Source organism: Rhinolophus sinicus, chromosome 15 (genome assembly GCF_057876585.1).
Source record: "Rhinolophus sinicus isolate RSI-liver-muscle chromosome 15, RSI-T2T, whole genome shotgun sequence".
Taxonomy (NCBI): domain Eukaryota; kingdom Metazoa; phylum Chordata; class Mammalia; order Chiroptera; family Rhinolophidae; genus Rhinolophus; species Rhinolophus sinicus.
This window is the reverse complement of record NC_142515.1, coordinates 72409469-72424910: the sequence shown is the minus strand read 5'-3', so window position 1 is coordinate 72424910 and position 15442 is coordinate 72409469. Positions and strand designations below refer to the sequence as shown.

The following is a 15442-nucleotide window of genomic DNA, read 5'->3' as shown; positions in this document are numbered from 1 at the left end:
TACTCTGGGACTTCAGTCCTGGGTTTGCTGCTAATGCCTCAGGCCACCCACTAGGCCACCTGGCTGCTGGAGCCAGTGGGCACAGCTGGGTGTGAGCAAATGGGGAGGGAGATTGGGTGCTGCAGGGAGAGACCCAGGGACACAAATGGTCCCAACAACATCAAGACTGCAGTAATCACACCGCAGGACTTCCAAAGTGCCTCCCATGTGCCTGGCCTTTACCCCTCATACCCTGGGAGACTATGCACTCTCCTCACCTTTGCAGATAGTGCCCCCCAGGCCGCACCCACGAGAACTCATTGTCTTAGGGAGATTTCCTCCTATCTGCTCAGGTCCAGCTCCCTGGGATCCTGGGTATCCATAGTTTATTACAGTGACCTCAGCGTGGGTCTTGGAGGTAAGTCCACAGGGGCCTCTTGCAGCCGGGCACTTCCTATTTTGGAACTGACCCCTTCTGCCATGGGAGCCGCCCAAATTATCAAGGCACCCTCAAAGTGCTGCTGGGTTCTGTGCAGCCCCCTCTGTATTTATGCTCCTAAAATAATTACTGACACCTCCTGGTAGCAGGGACTGTTGCAGGGGGCTGGGGTACCAGGGCGACCTAGGCAGCCCCTGGCCATCACCACTGAACTCATGGTTTGCAGGGGCCACTGACAGCAAAACACATACACAAACAATATACAACTTCAAAGAATGGTAAGATGTTTTCAGGAAAATTAAAAAGATGGCGAGCAATTGGGTGCCTGCCTCTGCTTCATCACCCCCTTTCCTGCTTCTGCCTCCTCCCCAGGTGTGGAAATTGAAGGTCTCTGCGGCCACACAGCCCAGCCCCTGCTCTGCACACACAGGGACTTACACCAGCAAATGCTGCACCCAGACCTTTTTCTCTACCTGAGCTGCCCAGCCTCACCCATGTCCCCAGCCTGGGGCCAAGGGCCATGTCACTGCCTAGTGGCACTGAGGGAAGATGCCCAGCTGTCTCAACATGGCCGTGGCCTCTAACAGTCTGAGGGTATTCTCCCCTGGTTAGGGAATGGGGCAATGATGGGACTCTGTGTTCTCACCAAGGGTGTGCGGGGGCTGGACAGTGTGACCTTGGCCGAGACCTGACCCTGCTGTGGCTTGGACACCCGGCCTGGGCTGTGCATATCAAAAGGTTATTGTCGGCCTGGTGCGGGTTCCAAACGGAGGCCAGCTGCCAGCAGCCGCCTGCTCCCTAGCCTGGTGTGTCCTCCCAATGCAGAGGCTGTGTGCTGGGTGACCTCAAGTAAGTCACTGGCCTTCACTGGGAGCCCCCTTCTCCCCTTTTCAGTGTCTCTCTCCTGTTTGTGCCCTTGTCTCCACTCTGACCCAGCCTCTGCCTCACACCCTGCATCCCATTACCTACCCCAGCTGCCATAGGCTCCTCCCCAGCTCAAACACCCACCATGACTCCCCGTGGCCCCTGCTCACCAATTCAGGCTTCTCTGTGTCCCAGACCCCACAGGCAAACAGGCAGTGACAATCCAGTGTGATCAGAGCTGTGATGGAGAATGCCCCAAGGCTATATCTGACCCAGCCTAGGGGGAATTGAGGAAGACTTCTCAGAGGAACAAGACATTTAAATTGAGATTTGGCAGTTGGACTGAATGGTGGGGAGAAAGGGGTAGGGGGTCGGGGGTAGGAACAGCAGTACAGTAATGGGATGTTTGTTCTACAAGTAAGAGAAAGCCCAGCTCAAAGGTGGTCTCCTGAGATGACTGGTCCTAATCTCTAGGCTCTGTGAATATGTCACCTTCAATGAAATCTTTGCATCTGGGATTGAGTTAAAGCCCTTCCGATGGGAAGATGATACTGGATTAACAGGTGGCCCAGTGTCATCACAGGATTCTTAAAAGCGGAGATATCTCTCTCTGTGGTTAGAGAGATGCTACATGAAAAGGATGTGACCCATCATCACTGGCTGACGATGGAGGAAGGGACCTTGGGCCAAGGAATGTGGGCGGCCTCTAGAAGCTGGAAAAGGCTGGGAACAGCTTCTCCCCTGGAGCCTTTGGGAAGGAATGCTGCTCTGCCGACACTTGGACTTTCACTCGGTGAGACCTGTGTTGGAACCCTGACCTCCAAAACTGTAAGAGAACCATTTAGGTGTTTTACAGCACCAAGCTGGTGGTGACTTGTTACAGCAGCCATAGGCCACTAGTACAAGCGGGAACTGACCATTGGATTCAGTGTGTCACCACAGCGATCCAGTCCCTGCCAGGCTAGAAACAAACCAGGGAGTGAACACAAGTTGTGAAGGCAGATGGCAACACGGAGACCCTGGGAGCATGAAGTTCATGGGGTCTCCAAAGAGGTGACCCTGAAGCCTGAAGAGAGAAGGAGGTGTTTGTGGAAGCCCAGTCCAGGCTATGCCACCTTGGCCAGGCCACGTGTGCCCTCTGTGTGCCTCTATTTTCTCACCTGTGAAATGGGCACGGATCCTAGTACTGCAGATTCCAGCCAAGACAGCAGGGACAGTGCCTGGCGCACAGTGAGGGCATGACATGTGTGCATGGATTCTTATGAATCAACTGATGGATGTTTGGCCAGGGCAGTTGCATGGTGAGTCTTCTTTGCCACTCACCACAATACTGTGATGCAGGCAGCCCTTTTACAGAGGGGCAGCGGAGGCTGGAGGAAAAGAAGTGACTTTCTGGGGGTCATGAAGTCCCACAGCACTGGGACTGGAGTCAGATCAGGTAGGCAAGATTCCAGGAACTGTGTGTGGAGCTGAAGGGCAGGGCCATTCCCTCTCTGGACTGGACAATGTGGACTTGGTTGTAGCTGGTAACCTCCCTTCTGGCGCGAGCATGCTCCAGGCAGAGGAGAAGGCCTGTGCAAAGGTGCAAAGGTGGGGAGAGCGGAATCTACAATCACAGTCACCAGTTACGGAGCAGCCTCCCTGGGAGTCCTCTGTGAGCAGGCGAGAGACCCATTTTGCAGATGGATGACTGCGGCTCAGAGAGTTCTCTGTCCTTATCCTGCAGTGTCTGAAGGGGAAGGCACACCCATGTCATGGGGTCTGGGGAGGCATGGCCCTGGCTTGACATTATGAAGAGGCACATAGCTTTGCTTCTGCCCTGGGTCTGAGGGAGAAGACACAGCTTTGGCCTGAGTCTGAGGGAAGAGTCATGGACCTGCCCAGGATCTGAGGGAGGAGGCATGGACTGCCCTGGGTCTGCTGGGGGAGGCACAGCCCTACCCTGGGTCTGAGGGGGGAGGCATGGCCCTGCCCTGGGTAGTCTTAAGGGAGAGATATGGCCTTTGTTCTGGGGGTCTGTAGAGGCCAGGCCCCACTCAACCGCCATTTCTAAAGCCTTTCCAAGGAAAGTTTCTGGGAAACATTGAAACCTGTGTCTCACGATGCCCAGCAGTCGAAGAGCCTCTCAAGTCTGTCCCATCAGTGGCAGCAACAAGGTGGTCACAGGTCACAATTGGATGCTGGAGGCTGCGGAAACTCAGGGCCGCTGGGCTACCCATGTGACCAAGTATGAGCCTCAGTCTCTGTCTGTAAAATGGGGTCGTAATGGTCCCACCACATGGTGCTTGTGTGAGGATTAAACTTCAGGCCTGGCACCTCCTGAGCTTGTCATTTTGAAACATACAAAACTGAGTGTTCTCATTCCCACTGCATTCCAGAGCCTTGCCTGGGCCTGTGCACAGCGAGCATTCACTAAATGTTCAGTTATTCGAGACTATTGAACACCTACTATGTGCTGGCTGTTGGCCTCACTTATTGGGAGACACCATTGATAACTTCTGGATCATAGGATGGCTGTGGGTGAAGAAATCGGTGCTAAGCAGTGGGGTGGAGTGGGGGATAGGGCTCCCCCAGGGAAGGGGTCAGGCAACCTTCTGAGAAGCAGAGAAAGAGAAGGGACAGTGGGAGGGGCACTCCCAACAGAGGGCATGGTCAGGCAAAGGCCCTGAGGTGGGATCCAGCTTGGCCCACCCCATGGGGCCAATGAAGCTGGGCGAGGGACAGATGACCTTAGGGCAGGCAGCAGAGCCAACTGAGTACCGAGGAGATGCCATGGGTACCCATGTGTGCCTCAAGTCTCATCTAATCCTAAAACCCTGGGAGATAGTTTCTGCCACCTGCTCAGAGAGGTTAAGCAACTTGGCTAGGGGTCACACAGCCAGTGTGGCTTGTAGGATTTGAACACGAGTCCTCTGGTTCCAAGGCCTCTAGGGTGGTACCTCATAAAATTCTGCAGAATGAATGCATGAATGTCGGTGGTGTGAAGTGAGCCAGGGCAAGAGCGGCCTGAAGCAAAGGACCGGCCCTCGGTGGACCTGGGGAATTTCCTGGATTCCCAGTGATGGAGCCGGCGCGCACTCTGGTGGTCAGAACAGGAATGGCTTGGAATTACCTGTGAGCTTTGAAGGGAAAAAGACCGTGGCTGGGCAGGTCCCTGTCCCTAGCCTTTTGACGTTCAAGACCCGTTATACACAGGCTCCCATGTTTAATTCCTCAACGCCCTGGCTCCGATGCCTCCTTCCCCAACCAACTTCTATTAATTCTTCCAAACCTGGCATCCAATGCCCCCTTCCCTGGGAAGCCCTGTCTGTCTCCCCAGGCAAAACCAGGGCCATCTTAAAGAGTCCCATCGTTTCGCTGAACATCAGGGAGGGGGGTGTCTGCATCCATCTCTGGCCTCCTGCAGCCATGGAGTATTTCAGAGCACCATTTTCATTGTCGTTTCCCTGCTGTGTCCTTGCACCCCGCACAAGGTCTGGCATGCAGCAGTTGCTCAATGAATGTTTGTTGAGTGGATAAATAAATAAATGCATGACTGGGCTGGAATTTCCATCGATCCTGTCCACATTCATTCACCGAGTGTTTATGGACTGCCTGGAAGGAGACACTGTTATTGAGTTCAGCCGAGAACGAAATACAAACATCCCATCTGCTGTGGAGCTGACCCTACATTTCATCAGGTGGTAATAGGTGCTACTGAGAAGGGCATCTCAGTAGGTGAGCTTTGAAAGACGTGAGGAACGCCAAGCGGGTGTCTGGGGGAACGGAGCACCAGACGGGCACAGCCAGTGCAAAGGTCGGGAGGTGAGAGCGCGCTAGTCGCGTCCCAGGATCAATGAGGACAGTGAAGGGAGATAGTGGAACTTGAGGTAGGAGAAATAAGGAGGATAGTGAGGGCTTTTGTGGGTTTGGCTGGACCTCGTTAGGCTCAGGCCCGGCTTCGCGGTCTCCGAAGCCTCCAGGCCTGGCCCCAACCCCTGCCCGGCGCTCAGCTCAAAAGACTCCCGCTTCTAGTTTGCCCCTCGGCGGCCACCGTCGTCGGCCCTCTGCTAGCTGTGCGCGCTGCTTGTCCTGCTCCCGCGCGCCCCGCTCCGCCCCACGCCGTGCGTGCCGTGCGTGAGCGTGCGCGGGCGCGACGGCCGGCGAGGGAGCAGCAAACTGCCAGCGGCGGGCGCCGCGCGGGGGGCGGGCGGCGCGGAGGAGGTGGCGGTGGCCATGGCTGAGGCATCGCCGCAGCCCGGACGGTACTTCTGCCACTGCTGCTCGGTCGAGATCGTGCCGCGCCTGCCGGTGAGCCCCGTGTCGGGGCGGCGGTCGGTGGGCCCTCTCCTTCGGCCTGAGGCGAGCTGGCACAGACGGGGAAACTGAGGCCCAGTGGCGTCGGCCCGGGGCTCAGCGGAGGGCCCCGAGGCGGGGCCTGTCCCCGGTGGCGCAGCGGGGCCGGTGACCCCGGATCCGCGGCTTTCCGCCCCATGAGGCCCCTGGGTCACCGATGGGGAAACTGAGGCCTGCAGAAGCCGCGTGACCTGCTCCGGCACGCCCTCCCAAGAGGAAGCGGGGCGCCTGAGGAGTAGTGTCCGGGGTTTGTTCCCGGAGCGCGTGGTCGGCGTCGCTGCGGGCAGCCCGGTGGAAGCCCCCCGTCTGCGCTCGATCATGGGGACGAGGCGGCTGCGGCCCTGCCCAGGTCCAACAGCAGCCCGGAGCCTGCGTTCTTGCGTTTCCCTGGGGCTTGAGCCTAGCCTGCGGCTCGGTGTTTCCTCCTGCTTATTTAGGCCAGTATCTTCCAAGATGGCCTGATGGCGCCATGTGCGGGAGGGGGCTGCTTGTTCAAGTTTTCCAGGCCCCTCTTCCTCGGGTTTTTGAGTCAGTTAGTTTAGGATGGGGCCAGTGTTCCCCTACCCCAGGCTGACAGGGAAAGCGATGGTGTAGTCCGACCCTCTCCCACGTCACAGGTGGAAAAACAGGCCCACGTCCACTCAGGCTGGCCACGGTCCTGACATCTGCCACCGATCCAGCTCACAGGGAGCAGGAAGAGGGAGGTGTGGGATCTGGAGGTGACGATTTATTTGAGCACCAACAGGGTGCGCTTCTTGTCCTTCATCTCCACAGTCACCTGGCTGGTGGGTGGTAGAGCCTGTTTTGATTTCAGAGCCAGACTCTTAGTCCTGTCTTTCCAGCTCTGGGGTTCCCTGGGAGGGGCCAGGAGAAGGAGTCCGTCAGCATGATCCCCGCCACAGAGAGGAAAAGGAGCTAGAGGTAGGGTTTGAAAGGAGAGACTAGGTAGCAAGGGGCTTTCCCACTCCCCAGGGGAAGGGAGAAATAAAACGAAACCTCAGGTGTGTGAGCACAGACTTGGGGAGCGGGGACTTGCCCCACTCCGGCCTCCCGGAAGTCTTGCTTCTGCCTCTTGGGTTTCCTGCACACCCCATCTCTGAGCCTTTTTTTCTGGACCCTGGCAGGAAGGGGCAGGTCTCCTGACAGCCCACCAGCCTGGATTAGTTGCATGCAGCACTTCATAGGTGGTGTGAGTCCCAGATCTCAGGTTCCCAAAGCAGCCTGTCTAGAACCATCCGGAAGCCGGGGGCTGTGGCTGCTGTGGCAGGGCTGGGCAGTCTGCACAGCTAGGGGTTCTGGGCCTCCCTTCCTGGTGCCAGCACAGGGCCTGGGTCCTGGCCATGTGGCCTTGGACCAGGAGGACCCTGACCTTTTCTGACTGTCACTGGCCTGATGAGGACATTCCTAGTCACAGAATCCAGTGGTGACAAGGTAGCCATGATCTTTGCCCTCAGATTTTAGAGGCTGGTCAGGGAGCCATACTTGAACACGTGATTGTAAAATCTTTAGTCAAGAATGTTGGTTAAAGTCAGAAGAGCAAATCACAGTGGGGAGGGGATGTTGGGGTGGGTGGGAGAGTGCCTGCTTGTGGGTTTGGAGTGGGGTTCCAGGAGGCTCAGCAGACAGGGTGACGATTATCAGCAAGGGGCACACCTGTTCTGGGGGAGGGACAATTGGCTCTTAACTGAGTGACAGTGGAGGATCCAGTCAGCACTCACCCGGAAGTGGGGACTTGTTTGTGGGAAACTAGCCCCACTTTGTGAGACACTCTCGCTGGCTTTTATGCAGCTTCTGGTGCTGTTGTGACAGGAACTGGCTGTCATTGTAGCACCTGTTCAGGACGTTGGACTTACAGATGCCTCTCTATACCAGCTGGCTTGGCTGGAGGGTCAGGCTGAGGTCACTTCTCAGCTGTGTGGCTCTGGGCGAGCTGCTCACCGTCCCTGGGCCTCAGTCTCCCTGCCTGTCAGATGGGTTCGATGAGGTCCAGTGGGAGCGCGTGTGTACAGAGGAGCCCAGCGCCTGACTCCTGGAATGCACAGGGAAAGGTGGGCAGCGTGGCCGGGGCACAGCATGTGGGAGCAGGGACCAGACAGGCTGGCTGGCGTGGAGGCCTCAAGGCTGGTGCACAGGCCCAGGCTTGATCCTTACCAGGAAACGGAGCTCTGGGGACATGGGGGGCGTGGTGTGTGATGGCAGGAGCATGATGTGGGCCTCATGTGCATCGGCTGTACCCTACATCCTCAAGGTTTGTCCAAAAGTCAAGCTCCGTCTGCAGGTTCCCACATGCCTGTCGTGTGTGTGGGACACGATGTCTCCATCGGAATCTCCGTCCCTGTCATGGTGTCCGTAACAGGCTGGCTTGAAGTGTATATGGGATGGACACATGGCTGGTGCACAGCGGGCCTGAGATGACGTCAGATCCTGGCGGGGCTCAGCACCCCAACATCTAGCAGTGCGCATAGGGTGCTTTGGGGGACAGATGGGATGTGACTGTGGGATATGGGGAACATTTGGGGTGGGGTCAGCTTTCCTACCAGGTCTGGGCAGGTGTGTCTACCCAGTGACATCTGAGCAGGGCTGTGTGGGGCAGAGGGAACAGCCAGTGCACCCCTAGGGTCCATCTGTGTTTGTGTCTGAGGCCAAATACTCCTGACGCAGTTCTCCGTCCGCCCTCCCTGGGTCTGCATTGCGTCTGGAGCTCTGCCTCTCCTGAGGGGCCTGGGCCATAGAGGCCGACGTCACTAGACCTGTGATTCAATGTGATTCGATGGTGCCAGCCAGCCGTCTCCAACTCAGTTTCCCCAACTTCACCGTATGCCCCTGGCTGTGGGCCCTTTGTGTGGTGTGAAGGAGCTCTTGGATAAAAGCTGGTGCCCATCCTGTGTCAAAGCCCCCAGGTCCTGTCACCAAGGAGGGGCCGAATAGTACGTTGGAATAGTATCTCCTGGGCATGTCCTGGGGCCCAGTGCATGGAGCAGGTGCTCAATGAATTTAGCATCTGTCTGTCTTTCTTGGTCTCTGCTTGTTGCTGTGCTGTGGTGGTGATGCAGGGGTGGGCCCCTTCCTTCCCAACCCTCCTCCAAGGGGAGAGGTAACTAATTCACAACAAGTCATCAGCAAGGCATAAGTGCTCACAAGTTGGGGCCCAGCGAGCGGGCTGTTCCCCATCTGGGGAGAGGAGCTGTAACCACCTGGGCCCTGTCCAAGAGACAGGTTCTGCCCTTTGGGAGGGACACACTCTATCCTGCAGTCCCCTTTCTGGAATGCAGCTTTCTACCTTTGGCTACTCTAATTTAATATAAACCTCGGGGGTGTGCCCTCAGAGGCGGAGAGCATCAGGAGAACTCCGGTTCTGGCCCGTTCCCCATCGCCTGCAAACAGAGGCTGGAGCCCTGCCTCAAGTCTGGGGCTCAGAAGGGTGGCTCTGGACTCAGTGGGGCTCTCTCAGAGGCAGGGCCTGACCACGCCCCATGGTCGGGCCACAGTCCTCAGGTCCTGGTGACTTCGGATTGCAGAGCCCTGGGGCTGAGGCCATCCTGTGTTTGCAGGTGGGGAGACCGAGGCTTGCAGCCGGGAGGTGATGTTTGAGCAGAGACCCAGCTTCCGCCAGGGGGCCAGCCAGGTAGATATCTGGGGAAGAGTGCTCTGGTAGAGGGCACAGTGTACAGGCTCTGGATGGGTGGGACCAGCGCGAGGCTGTTGAGGAGAGGGCCAGGTGGAGGCGGCCTGGGCCGGGTGGAGCTGTGGGAGTGGCTGGGCCGGCTTGTTCTGGAGCTGATGGTGTGCTGATTGTGCCCTGTGCTGTGGTGACATGTGCAGAGTGGTTGGGTTCAGTGAGGTCAAGGACAAGGGGACAGGCTGCATGGGCTGAGAACAGGGAGCACCCAAGGGCCTTAACAGTGGGAGACGGGTTGCCCATTTTCCAGCAGGACAGACTGACGATCAGGCTGAGGCCATGTGGCACATCTGTGGGGTGGGTGACATTCTGGGCCTTCCCCTGACCCTGAGCTCAGGGTTCCCTGAGCTGACCAGGCTTGTCTGGGCTCGCCATGTGTTCCCAGCACCCTAACTGGCCGTCACCCTTCCCCCAAGGGACCCACGAGGCTGGAAACCCTGGGCCTCTTCACAAAGCCTCCTGGCTCCTGGGAAGCCTTGAAGTAAACAGGCTGGGGGCTGGAGGGGGTAATAGGGGGAGCGCCAGCCCCCTGGGAATACCACACCGCCACGACTGTCATGGTCACTCCCTGTGACAGAGCTGACCTTTACCCCCATGTCCTTTCTCAGGAGATTAGAGAGCTGCTTACCGTTTCTCGTAACAATTTATGGCGCTACGACTTCAGTGTGTTCAGTACCTAGCCCCTTGATCCAATTCCAGAACATTCCATCACCCAAAAGCAGCCCAGTCCCTGTCAGCAGTCACCCCCCACTACCCCCTCCCTAGCGTCTGACAACCACTAACTACGTCCTGTCTGTGGATGCGCCTCTTCTGGACATTTCCCGTAAGTGGAATCACACACTGTGTGGCCTGTGTGTCCGGCTTCTCTCATGAGCACCATGTGTTCAAGGTCCATCACGTTGTGGGGAGCATCAGCACCTCCCTCCTTTTCATGGCCGAGTGACACCCCATGTGTGTGGGTGGGCCACGCTTGTCCACGGGTGGACACACAGGTTGTGTCTGCCTTGTGGCCATTGTGAAGCGAGCTGCAGTGGATGTGCATGTGCAGGTCTCTCGGTGGACACCTAGCAGGGGCACTGCAGGGTCGTGTGGGGAGGGTGACCTCGGGGGAGGAACTGCTCACTGTTAGGCAGAGGCGCCTGCTGCATGTTCCCGTGTGTGCTGGAGGTTCCGATTTCTCTGCGTTCTTGCCAGCACTTGTCACTGTCGTCTGAGTGTAGCCGTCCCGTGGGTGTGCAGTGTGTGTCACAGGTTGTGACCTGCAGTTCCCTGTTGCCTGGTGGTGTCAAGCGTCATTTCATGGGCTTTTCGCCACTTGCGTGTCTTTGAAGAAATACCTATTTCTGATCCTTTGGCCGCTTTTTCACTGGGTTGTTTGTCTTTTTGTTGTTGGTTGTAGGAGTTTTGAATGTCTTCTGCGTGCCAGGCACCTGACCTCGCAGCCACCACCTGGGCTCCCCACTCGGCTCCAGGAGCTTTGCCTTTGGCAGTGGGGCAGGCCAGGGACACTTGCTGTGCGTTTTGTGGCACCTGCTGCCCAGATGGAGGTGCCCGGCCCCCTGGCTTCTGCAGAGGGTGGCATGTACCTGGGACTACAAACAGCCCCATCTTCCACGCAGCTTGCGGGCAGTGCCTCTGAAATGCCACCTTGGGCAGAAGCAGGCCTTGTACATGTGTCTTGTCTCCTGTTGTGTGAGTTCTGACTTGCACATATGCTGACGTGCCCAATGAGTGCAGTGTGGGCTGGGCCTATTTTGGGGACATTGGCGTGGTGTCCATGCTTACTCACCTGGCTGTGCTGTGCCTGGGGTGGGTCCTCCTCTCCCTTAGGATATCACCGTCTCTGCCCCTTGGCTGGGGCCGTGGCCAGTATGGATGGGTCACAGGCCGTGTGCCAGGGCTGCTAGAATAGTCCAGAAATACCTCCATGGGTTGTCCACAGGCCGGTTCCTCTGACCAGGTGGCGCTTCCTGCCCTCAGTGGCTGCCTTAGTGGGAGTTGACCAGCTCCAGAGCCCCACAGACAGTCACTCGTGTGGCCCTCCGGGAGTATAGGGTCAGGCGCCTGCCCTGGGCCTTGGCTCCTGTGTATGCGTGTGTGTGTGGGGGTCACTCAGAGGATGTTCCTGTGTTCCCATAAGTTGAAACAGCTTGCTGGACTCACATCAGCTGGCCTGTTTGCTGCAGGCCTTGTCAGAGCCTTCGTCAGCTGATGTGTGGAGTGGAGATCCTGAAACTCAGTGACTGTCTCCGTGGGGGGCGCAGGCCGACAGATTCTGGCATGTGGGCGGGTGGGGAGATCACCTGTAATGGAGCAGGTGGAGACACAGGTTGTAGCTGTGGGTGACAGGTGTCCACGCCTGGGCCTCCGCTGAGTCCAGCTCTGGACTAGGGCAGTTTTGCAGGTGGGTCCCTTTAGGTGTTGCCCATCCTGGGCTCACTCCTGTCTTCTGCTGTCCAAGGTGGATGCCGGAACCCCAAGATCATGCTCACCTGCTCTCTTGTCCGCAGGATTACATCTGCCCGAGATGTGAGTCTGGTTTCATCGAGGAGCTGCCGGAAGAGACTAGGTAACACAGCCCCTCGCTCACAGACAGAGGCCTCGGGTCGGGTGTGTACTGGCAGAAGATGGGGGGACATGCAGTGGCCAGGGCTCGTGGTGATGAAGTCCTGGGCAGCTAGAGGTAGATGCCTACTGTTCTGACTTGGGACAAGGGCAGCGCCTGCAGAGGGTGGAATGCATCCCTGAGGCTGTGAGGGTCGGGATGGGGGCTCCTGCCTCTTCCCCATCGTGTACCGCATTGCTGACTTGGTCTGTGTCCTACCAGGAGTACAGAGAATGGTTCCGCCCCCTCCACAGCGCCCCCGGACCAGGGCAGGCAGCCATTCGAGGTGAGTCAGCTGGCTCACATGGCTGAAGGAGCAGACGCAGCCCCTCATCCTCTGGGGGAGATACCCACCCCACCCCCCAATGTGTAGGCTGTCCTCCTTCCAATCCTGAGCCTCCTGCACTGCCTTCCTGGCCCCCACATGTGTGCCAAGACTTCCTTGCTGGCCCCTGTCCCCTAGGAGCCCTGAACCTGGGACCACGTGGGGCCCGTGCAAGGGGCCTGTGGTCATGGCCTTCCTCCCTGCAGAACGTGGACCAGCACCTCTTCACGCTGCCACAGGGCTATGGGCAGTTTGCTTTTGGCATCATTGACGACAGCTTTGAGATCCCCACGTTCCCCCCGGGGGCACCGGCAGATGACAGCAGGGACCCTGAGAGTCGGAGGGAGAGAGAACAGCAGTCCCGGCACCGGTATGGTGCCCGGCAGCCTCGAGCCCGCCTCACTGCGCGGCGGGCCACTGGCCGGCACGAAGGTGTCCCCACGCTGGAAGGGTGAGGAGGCTGGGGAGTGTCTGGTGGGCTGGCGGGACCCTGGTGGGGGCTTCGAGCCTGCCCCACCCCCAACGAAGAAGAGTCCTCCGAGCCCATCATGCAGGATGGGGTGTGGAAGGACTGGAGTGTGGCTCAAGGACCTGGACAGGGTTGGGAGCCTCATGTCCCAGTGTGTCCCCATCGTCCTGAGCAGGGTCTCATTGGCATGGCATAGCTGGTTCGCCGTGGGGTCCTTGGCTCACGGTGGTGGCGAGTGGGTGGTCTCTGGCATCCCTGACCTGTAGTTGTCCCCGTCCCCCTCCCCTCCCATGTGCTCAGGACAGAACAAAAGCTACAGGCTCCTTGCAGGCCCCATCCCACCCCGAGGGGTGGGCTGGGCTCCTTACGCCCAGGATGGACCTGACACCACTGAGCTCAGGCTCTCATGACCTCCGGGACGGACACATCCCTGGTTGTGAAGTCGGGTGGGGTGTTGTGATGTGCACGGGTGCTGTCCAGGCCTTGGAGGACCTGGCCTGGGACCTGGGGGAGGTGCCGCTCTGGGCCCATGTAGCCACGAGTCCTGCTTGTGGAAAGCACAGCCTTTAAATGCTGTGCATTGGGCAGCTGGGCACACGTCCCCGCGCCGGCGCAGGTGGCGCTGACCGCAGTCCGGCCGTTGCAGGATCATCCAGCAGCTGGTCAACGGCATCATCACTCCGGCCACCATCCCCAACCTGGGCCTAGGCCCCTGGTGAGTAGTGGGGTGGGTCCCCCAGCCCTACTCGGCCCCTCCGCCACTTGAACCCCACACGTGTCTGCCCAGGGGCGTCCTGCACTCAAACCCGATGGACTACGCCTGGGGGGCCAACGGGCTGGACGCCATCATCACGCAGGTACGGGAGTGAGGGACCCCCTCCTGAGGCCAGGGTGCACAAACAAGTGCTCTCCTCTGGCACTGGCCCCACAGGTCCTGGATTTGGCCCCTGTGGGTGTTCATTGTGACCTCAGTGACCCTTGTGAGGCATGAATGATCCATCTTCAGGGCCATTCACCAGTGACCCACTGGAGTGTTTTGTCTGTGGCATGACAGCCCTCTGGTTCTCACTGGTGTCTCACGGCACCACATAAGCCCCTGGGTGGGACCCTTGGCCTTGTGGGAGGGCTCTGCTGTCCACAGGGCACCGCCCTCCTGCCCTGGCTTCGAGGTGACACTGACTAGACAAGCAGAAGAGCGGGCAGGAGCCTGTGGCTGGGCCTCGTGGGGTGACTGACCTCTGATCCCCATATGGGGGATCTGGGGAACAGGACAAACACGTCCTCGGTGCTTTTGCAGGTAACCCAGCCTTGCATTTCAGAGCCAGGCGGGGCAAGGGGCCCCGCCCGCCGACCGAGCTCCTGCCCTCTGGCCTCTTGTCTTTCAGCTCCTCAATCAGTTTGAAAACACGGGCCCCCCGCCCGCAGACAAAGAGAAAATCCAGGCCCTCCCCACCGTCCCTGTCACCGAGGAGCACGTAGGTAGGAGGCCCTCAGTTGCCCAGCTTCCTTTCTTTTCACGACACTGTCCCTGGGACTTTTCTGTTAGAGCCCAGTTCGGCTTGAACTGGGAGGCTTTGTCAGTGTCCCCTCTGTTCCCTTGGGTCCAAGGTGGCCCTGGACAGGCAGACTCCCCAGTGGGCAGTAGGACAGCTTTGGTTGGGGGTGTCATGGGCTTCCACTCTGTCCCTACAGGCTCCGGGCTGGAGTGCCCCGTGTGCAAGGACGACTACGGGCTGGGCGAGCGCGTGCGGCAGCTGCCGTGCAACCACCTGTTCCACGACGGCTGTATTGTGCCCTGGCTGGAGCAGGTGAGCGGGCGGCCACTGTCACCGGGCCTCCCCGCCCCACCAGATTCTGAACTGCTCCCTTCTCCCACTCTGTCCCCACACAGCATGACAGCTGCCCCGTCTGCCGAAAGAGCCTCACAGGACAGAACACAGCCACCAACCCTCCGGGCCTGACTGGGGTGACTTTCTCCTCGTCTTCGTCCTCCTCCTCTTCCAGCTCGCCCAGCAACGAGAACCCAGCAAGCAACTCCTGAGGCCCCCCCGCAGTCCCAAGAGAGCACAGGACCCGCCTCACACAGGCCCGGCAGGCACAGGGACTCCAATGTCCCAGAGCCCAGGAGGTGCTTCCCCGCCCCCCCACCGTGGACTCCGGTGTGGCCGCACCCCAGCTGTGGGCAGAGGCTCGGATGACCCGTGGCCTCCAGGCTGCACAGGAGGCCGGCTCTCCCCAGAGACACCGCGGAGCGGCATGGGTGCCCCGGCCTCCCCATCCCATTTGTCCAACCTCACCCTCCACATGTCCAACAGTGGGAAGGTTTTATAATTTTAAATTATTACTGCTTTGAAATAAATGGCCCTGCATGGTCTGTGGAAAGACAGGGTGGAGCCACTTGGCTGGCATCTCGGCCCCGCTGGCTCGGCCACCCTGAGTGCAGGGGGCTTGGGGGATCACCAGGATGACCAGCAAGACAGGACAAAACTGCTCAGAGACTTTTTTTAAAAGAAAAAATATGTGTATCTTGAAAGTTATTTAAAAATACACCTACTTAGAAAGGAAGCCGGTGGTTGGTGTTTTCCTTCTGTGCCGCCCTCTGGGGTTGTGCCTCTCAGGCACCAGCCAACACCGCCTCCTAGACTGGAACCCGGGAGTGGCCGGCGACCGTCACCAGAAAGGTGTAGAGACCCTGTGTGGGAAACCCCGCTGCGCTGCACTGCCAGGTGGGGCCTCCCCAGCTGCCC

At 58.7% G+C, this 15442-nt stretch overlaps 1 protein-coding gene across 4 annotated transcripts; it reads left to right on the top strand.

Annotated features, from left to right (window-relative positions):
• The first annotated feature begins 5387 nt into the window (after positions 1–5387).
• Positions 5388–15260, top strand: RNF126 (ring finger protein 126). Of its 4 annotated transcripts, none has more exons than XM_019716030.2 (10): positions 5409–5572; positions 9169–9242; positions 11807–11865; positions 12124–12187; positions 12433–12677; positions 13342–13410; positions 13483–13552; positions 14081–14174; positions 14388–14503; positions 14700–15260. In XM_019716030.2, exons 2-10 carry the CDS (start codon positions 9201–9203, stop codon positions 15024–15026), a joined length of 1086 nt encoding a protein of 361 aa, XP_019571589.2. In that variant the 5' UTR covers positions 5409–5572; positions 9169–9200; the 3' UTR covers positions 15027–15260. The 4 variants fall into 4 exon arrangements, with proteins under 4 accessions (XP_019571587.2, XP_019571590.1, XP_019571589.2 ...); XM_074337363.2 differs by having other exon boundaries at positions 5410–5572; positions 14587–15260; XM_019716028.3 differs by lacking the exon at positions 9169–9242 and having other exon boundaries at positions 5388–5572.
• Positions 15261–15442: the final 182 nt, after the last annotated feature.